This window comes from Monopterus albus, unplaced genomic scaffold, assembly GCF_001952655.1.
Source record: "Monopterus albus unplaced genomic scaffold, M_albus_1.0 scaffold282.1, whole genome shotgun sequence".
NCBI classification, from domain to species: Eukaryota; Metazoa; Chordata; class Actinopteri; order Synbranchiformes; family Synbranchidae; genus Monopterus; species Monopterus albus.
Window position 1 is genome coordinate 626,630 of NW_018128162.1, and position 7,360 is coordinate 633,989.

The following is a 7,360-nucleotide window of genomic DNA, read 5'->3' on the forward strand; positions in this document are numbered from 1 at the left end:
GAAGCAGCCACAGGCACAGAGATAGAAGGGGCAGACGTAGCCACTCTCACCACAGGTCCTCCTCGGTACGGGAACACCCTTCTCTTCTCTACCCCCTCTCTATCATTGCCACCAAATCGAAAGGGTCTTTATCACTGGTGTTTAACCAGGTGTAAGGGTCTTTATCACTGGTGTTTAACCAAAGCTTAACACCTATCTCTTTGTTTTTCTGTGTCACATACTCCTCACTAGTAAGCATGATTTCCTGTAATGACAAGATGGCTAAGGGGCTTAGGAAGTAAAGGATTGTGAGTGTTTTTAGATGTGCAAGAAAGAGTGGACCCAGTATTTGTGCTGAAATCTTAGTGGGCAGTTATGGGGCGTGATAGTAGAGTTACAGAGAAAGACATGTAGAAAAGGCTGTCATCAATCAAGTTCAGTTTTTTCTGTACTACTTTGAGAAAGTCTCTCATCTGAAAATCTTGTTGCCATGTTTTTCTTCTGTAACACACACTATGTGGTGGCTGCCGCCCAATTTCTCTGACGGGGCTGAATTTGAATTTGCTGCTCCGTCCATTCGCCTGGCGATGTTACTGAACGGGCCGAATCTATCCACTCCTACACGTCCCCCCCCTTGGCCTGGTTGAATGAATGGCGATGTCGCATTGTGGTGGCGTGGTGCTGGCTGACTGATGGGTTATTGGTGTGATGGCGGATTGCGGCGGTTCCGGTGCAGAGGAGGAGCCATCACCGCAGGAGCAGGAAAAGATCCAGGAGTGTTGAGGATGATGACGAGGGTCACCTCATCTATCACAGTGGAGACATGCTGAAAGCGAGATGTATAGAATATATACCTTTTTTTCCTACTGTTGTTCACACTTTGCCTGTCTCTCTCTTGTCTGGTTTTTTATTTTCAAACATTATTTTAGAGGCTGAATTATTTGGGCCAGTTAATGTTTTTGGCTTGTCAGTGTAACATACTTAGAACTGAGTTGTATGCCAGTGTGCAGAACCATTTATAGTAGTGTAACTAGAAAGATCCATGTAACATCAGGCAGTAAACCAGCCAAAGGGCAGTGTTTTCATTTGTCAGTTCTGTGTTGCTAACTTCAACTTTCTATCTTCTGTAGATGAGATTGTGTGTACTCTAGGAGAGGGTGCGTTTGGGAAGGTCGTTGAATGCATTGATCACTCTAAGTAAGTATAAATCAGGAAATATTCCTTATAGTTCAGTGTTCTGCTCATTCTTTTTGACCCTCATTTGACAAAAATATTTTTGTTTCCAGTGGTGGAGCTCGAGTGGCTCTGAAGATCATAAAAAACGTAGACCGCTACCGTGAGGCAGCCAAGTCTGAGGTAGAAGTGCTTGAACAGCTGAAGTCCCTCGACTCTGACAGGAAATAGTAAGTCAGTCGATAGTAACCTCATACCACAAAGACGTGATCACCTTGCGGTTTCCACATGTAAAAATAAGTTTAGAATGTGTCGTGCAATAGGCTTGTATCTCAGTTTTTGTCTTCTGCCCCTTTCTAACTCTTTTAGTGCTTGTGTGCACATGCTGGACTGGTTTGAATACCATGGTCACATTTGTATCGCCTTTGAGCTGCTTGGCCTCAGCACCTATGATTTCCTCAAGGAGAACAACTTCCAGCCTTTCCCCGTAGAGCACATCAGGCACATGGCGTACCAGATCATCCAAGCAGTGCGATGTAAGTACTACTACCCATGCACAGAAAGTATAGTACCTTTCCAAACAGCTTGGTTTCAAATATTTATGGTCTTGTTTTTCAGTTCTGCACAAGAACAAGCTGACTCACACAGATCTGAAGCCTGAGAATATTCTCTTCATTGATTCAGATTATGATTTGGAGTACAACCCTGAAATGGTAAGTGTCCTCATTATTTATCCAGAAAAATCAAATGCGAGTAGATGCTCTATTTATCTCCTAAATTTCCAAAGACTACCTGCCACACTGGTGGCTGAATGTTTGTAACAAAACAGCCATGTAATAAAGCAGTATCTTGGGAGTCTCTGCTGTGGCTGCCCTGTTTCTGTGTTGGAGTATCTGCTGAATTACTGTCAAAAGGCCCAAACTTTGTCACCAGCAGCTGTGTGAGTAGCATGATCATGTTTCTGTCCTCAGAAACGGGATGAACGCACGTTGAAGAACCCAGATGTGAAAATTGTGGACTTCGGTAACGCCACGTATGAGCACGAGCACCACACCTCAGTGGTGTCAACACGTCATTACCGTGCTCCTGAAGTCATTTTAGGTAAGTGACAGTTTTAAAGCACTGCAAGAAAACTTCAGATGAAGGCTTGAATGTGGAGTTGTTGTTCAGATATAATTGTCTCTTTCAGATCTGGGCTGGGACCATTCCTGTGATGTCTGGAGTGTAGGGTGTATACTAATAGAGTACTACCTTGGATCTACTCTCTTCCAGGTAGGTGGCAGTAAAGAGCACAGTTAAATTAATTAGATACTTTACATTTACCATAGCATGTGTTAAGTTGTATTTTTGTTCTCTTATTCAGACTCATGACAGTAAAGAGCACCTTGCTATGATGGAGAGAGTCCTGGGCCCCATTCCATCAAACCTTCTGCAGAAAACCAAGTAAGGACCAGTCAACAGACTTACTTGATAACAGTTTTTAATCTGTGAACAGTGTTTATGGAAGACTTGGGTGGAAATCAACACAATTTATTATGATCCCCTCATTTAACCACCTCAGGGAGTTATTTGAATAGTTTTGATTTGTAATCTTAGAATACTTAACTTTTTGTCTTGTACAGGAAACGGCGCTATGTTCACCGGTGCAAGCTGGACTGGGATGCCCACAGCTCTTCTGGGAGATACGTCAGGAAACACTGCAAACCCCTCAAGGTAAGAGGGTTGTTTCTGAAGACGGCCTAATTTGCTGAACATTGTCACTCAGCCCAGCTTTTAGTCACAAAACAGCTCCTTTGTGTAAACTGAGATTAAGTGTTGTAAATAAGAGCTTTGGAGGTGATTAATGTATCTTTGTATTTAAATATGAAAATAATGCAGATGTTTGTATTTAATCCCTTGAAAGGTGGCACACAAACATTTCCCAATTCTATTCAATTAACAACACTACAAAGTCGATATTAAAATTCTCAAAATGGACTGAGCATGACCGGTTCTGTACACTGCTTACATGGTGGTTATTACAGCAGCTCACACGTGTACTGTAGAGCACCAGATTAATCCAGTGTTTTTAAAGACTGGTATATTGTTCGTCCTTTCCCACCAGCATTACATGGTGTCTAAAGGCGAAGACCACAAGCAGCTGTTTGACCTGATAGAGAAGATGATGGAGTATGACCCAGCGAAGCGGATCTCTCTGGAGCAGGCCCTGCGACACCCCTTCTTCTCCTGTGACCGTAAGAGCAGCACCAGAAGCCGCAGTAACAGCAGCAAAAAAGACTGAACTTCTGACCTGTAACCTCGGACGGGGCCTGGTTGTCACTACGTCATTTATCTTGGTGCTTGGTGGGAGCCGCTACTTCCTGACTCTCCAGGAGAGATGGACCTTAACTGACTGTATCAGTCCACTGCCCTGCTTTGCTGTGTCCTGTCCCTGAGCCAGTGTCTCATGCATCCACAAGTAGTGCTTTCATGTAGTGAATCTCTCCAAGTGATTTCTGTTTATTTGCCACTGTAATTAAAATTGACCTGAGCATAAAGTGGTAGAACAGTTTTCTTTTGATTTGAGGATGTGTCCTGTTTTGTCCACTGTAGAGTTGGTGGCTAATGTAACGGATGAAGAAATGCCTTTACCCTGTGTCAGTCTAAGTTATCCAGCATTGTAGGTGTTTAAAAAAAGCTTGACGGCAGAATATCCTTGTACATAAACTGTTAAGATATTTCTCTTTTCAAACTGGTTACGTACCTTTTGCAGGAACATGTACATTTTCTCAATAAACGTGAACCAATGACAGAAGTGTGTTTCTTGGCCATACCATGAATGTATTAGAGGTTTATACACTTGTTATTTTAAGTAGTAGCTGCATCAAGACGCAGCGTGGCAGTAAAGAGCTGCAGTACTGAGATGGGGCTAAATGTGGGAGATGCAATCGTTTTCACATCCTGCTTTGTGAATTATCTTTAATCTGTGATTAACTCTGGGTTTTATAACATTAAACCAAAACAATTCTGCTCCCTATCAAGACGTTATGCTGAGGTGAAGGGTGGGACTAGTCAGTCCATAGACGGGTACTAAGGTAGTAAAATTTGACAAAACACCGGGTCGTGTATCTAAATCCTGTGAACTAACAAAACGAAATTCAGTATATTTCACAGTTGATCATCTCCAGTCACGGAACCACTTGTCCTTATAGGTTACGCACGACTAAAATGGGTTTGGAAAATAAGGTGAACAGTAAGTTTTTAGCTGCACTAACTCGAGCGTAATGACCCGAGTTTCCCGAGAGTGATATCACAGGTTGCCAAGCCAAACCCTCACAGGATCACAGCTGTCAATCCCCCCACGTGGTCCGCCAGGGCGGGCGCATCTCAACCAGCGGAACGCGCAACTTTTAGGGAGGCAAACAATTTGACCCACTGGCAGTTGCACTTGCACATCCATGTAGGATACTCCCCAACAGGAAACAACGTCCTGCAAGTGAGGAGGCGCCGTTTATCTGGTTGGCATCCGGATCGCCCTAATCTGTGCCTGTGTAAACCCGGTGCGCGCTGCCGATAGCTACTGTGCTGGAGTTGAGTTAAGTGCACAACTTGGTTAATTCCCAGAGCCTGGTTGCAGTTCTGTTGCAGGACAAGTTAGTCATTTTCCGTTAAGAGAACTTTGAAGCAGGATTTCAGCATGGATACAGCCAGCGGCTCTATCGTGGAGAGTAAGCCAGTGTGTCAGTGTGCCCCCAAGCCTGTGGCCCGGCGGTGGCTGCCAGGCTTTCCCATTGCTCTGTGCTTGCTCATGTCGCTGAGCTCCATCACCGTGTGTCTTTTGATGAGCTTCAAGACCTTCCAGCTGGAGAATCGGCTGCAGATGGAGATGGACAAAGCGTCCGTCTTCCACCCGCAGCACCGGGCTTTTCTAAACGAGGATGGGACCCTGATTCCAGAGCTGCGCTCCTCCATAGGGAAGCTCGTGGAAGAGGTATGTGTTGTCTGTTTGTTGTTGATAAATAGCCTATGTTGTGCCTAGTGTTTGTCAAACTTTGCCCAAAGTCTGCGTAATAACATGGAACATGTGCGCAGGGGTTGCACAGATTTGGCATTTCTGGTAATTGTGCCTTAATGATTCCCCCTCACATTAGTGCCTGTTTAAATGCATGACCTTAGGGGTGAACCATGCATGCAGCTGGACAATTTGTTTGCAGTTAAAGCTCTTTATAGGGTGACATAGCCACTGATGATAGACACCGACCTATAATTTAACCTTATGGAAAAGAAACAGAGGAAACACCTTTGATTTCAGGGCTGTATTTAATAAGACATACCAAATGAAAGATTTCACTTTATCACTTCCACAGTTTTACTTTGGGAATACACAGTAATCATATATGTATTCATCACGAGGATTGTTACCTTACTGGAATTTACTTTTTTGTGTTCACAGAAAGTGGTGGTGCTGATGCCGAAAACACGGATGGCTAGGGATGTCGGCCAGGAGTGCTCCTGTCCTCCAGGTAGCCCTGTCATCTGTCTCTGTTCTTTGTGGCATACAAGTACCACTTAGCAAAACGTGTAAACAAAACATGGAAGACACTAAAAGTCAGTGCTCTGTTTCAGGTAAAAGTTGCAGTCTAAGCTTCACTGACTGTGAGATCTGATCATCTGTCTGCCTCTGATGCTTTTGGTAGCGCTCCTTCTAGAGAGTATGTTTGTGGGTGTTTCTCTCTCTATGGGAAATTATGGCTCCTAAGCCTACACATGGCCCATAGTGGGATAGCAGGGCTCAGCAGCAGTGGAGATGGGGTGACCAGCCTGAGCTCCGCAGCCCTGTCTCTGTAGCTAATACTCACTTCAGTACTGTAGCTGGAGCAGCCATGGCTTGTGGTGTTCATTACAGGCCTGTGATAGTTTCTGAGGGTGGAGATCGGTGTGATTCTCATCAGGTTACACACACCTTCTATATGCCTGTGAATTAAAGGAAGGTGGCATTTGATGTGATGCATGTGCTATGAGGTGTCCACACATCTTGATGGAGCATCCGTGGGTGTGACCCTCATCTATGGACCAGGAAGTTGTGCTTTACTGACAGAGAAATCCTTTAGCTTAACTCTAGTGGGATTTTGCAGATATTTTAGAAGGGAGAGTAATTTCTGGCACACAGTTTCCCCTCTTAAATTTTCATATCAAGAAGTTAAGGCAGAGGTTCACTTTTAAGATGCTTATCTGCAGATTTGTGGGAATTTCCTTCCCTGGCTGTTTTTTTTTTTCCCCTTCTCTTACTCTTTGGCCATGGGTGTGAAAAGCCCAGTAACAACAAGAACAGGTGAAAGCGTTCACACTGTAAGTGGAATTTCTGGCTTGCTTTCAACACATTCTGTTTTCCATTCTGGAGTCTGCTGTGCCAAAATAGCCTGGATGGTCAGCAAAGTCAGTGTGAATGTTCACCGTTTGCATTGGATTCAGCAAGGCCAAAGCCACGGATACTGTTAATTCAGGTTGTAGTTCTTTGCTGTATTCCACTGTCTCCATTCAGTGAAGTATGACTATGAAATGTAAACCTTGCACAAAGGTGCCTGACTGGGACGAGCCTGCACTGCTCCATTAGATAACATTATTGTATCAGATGTTGCATCCCATTTTTCTGCCAATTTTGTTCAACTGCTGTGGTTTTGGCATTGAAATACAATCCCTCCTCAACTGTTCTGAAGTCTCTGTAAAGTTCTCTTTTTTCAGTTTGTCCTTTTTAAATATGGTGGGAAAACAAAAGGCTGTTTTTTTTTTTAAAATTCTACTTTGATGCAACCAAATGCCTGTGGCCATGTTTTCTGTTCACATCTCAATTTAACTGCTCAGTACAGATTTTGTAACACTTCTCCATAAAATGTGTTTATTTCTAAAGAGGAGTTTTTCCATTGAAACGTGGATTTGGGGAATTTCTTTTCTGTCTTATGTGATATGTGCTTTTATCTGACCCTTGCCTCTGTGCCTACATGTGTGCATCGTATCTGCATCCTTGCAAGAGTGCACAGTTTGTGTCATGGTTTCATGTGGCTGCGTGTGTTGTGGTGCGTGTTTGAATATCTGTGCCTGAGCCTTTGAGCACCCGACAGCGGCACCTCTCTCAACACCACACTGTAAGGAGAGACCCTCTTCTCCCTTTAGCACCGACTCTCGCCACCTGAAACTTGAATCTCTCACCACCTGGATCACAGGCCAAGGC

The 7,360-nt window shown here is 44.0% G+C and overlaps 2 protein-coding genes across 6 annotated transcripts in view; both read left to right on the forward strand.

Moving 5' to 3' along the window:
• LOC109973162 (dual specificity protein kinase CLK4-like) overlaps positions 1-3,941 on the forward strand; it is a 7,023-nt gene extending 3,082 nt beyond the window's left edge. Inside the window, 11 exon segments of the mRNA XM_020622550.1 lie at positions 1-65; positions 716-818; positions 1,110-1,176; positions 1,266-1,382; positions 1,522-1,688; positions 1,771-1,865; positions 2,124-2,253; positions 2,342-2,424; positions 2,516-2,595; positions 2,775-2,865; positions 3,257-3,941. The exon segment at positions 1-65 is cut by the window's left edge and continues 19 nt beyond it. Coding sequence (XP_020478206.1) covers positions 1-65; positions 716-818; positions 1,110-1,176; positions 1,266-1,382; positions 1,522-1,688; positions 1,771-1,865; positions 2,124-2,253; positions 2,342-2,424; positions 2,516-2,595; positions 2,775-2,865; positions 3,257-3,433 — 1,175 coding nt within the window. The 3' untranslated portion in view covers positions 3,434-3,941.
• A 470-nt stretch (positions 3,942-4,411) lies between these two features.
• col23a1a (collagen type XXIII alpha 1 chain a) overlaps positions 4,412-7,360 on the forward strand; it is a 114,754-nt gene continuing 111,805 nt past the window's right edge. For 3 of the 5 annotated variants that reach the window (XM_020622562.1, XM_020622565.1, XM_020622564.1), the window contains exons 1-2: positions 4,413-5,122; positions 5,585-5,654. In XM_020622562.1, coding sequence (XP_020478218.1) covers positions 4,829-5,122; positions 5,585-5,654 — 364 coding nt within the window. In that variant the 5' untranslated portion in view covers positions 4,413-4,828. Of the gene's footprint in view, positions 5,123-5,584; positions 5,655-7,360 lie in introns of all 5 variants that reach the window. The other 2 variants (XM_020622561.1, XM_020622563.1) reach the window with 1 other exon arrangement.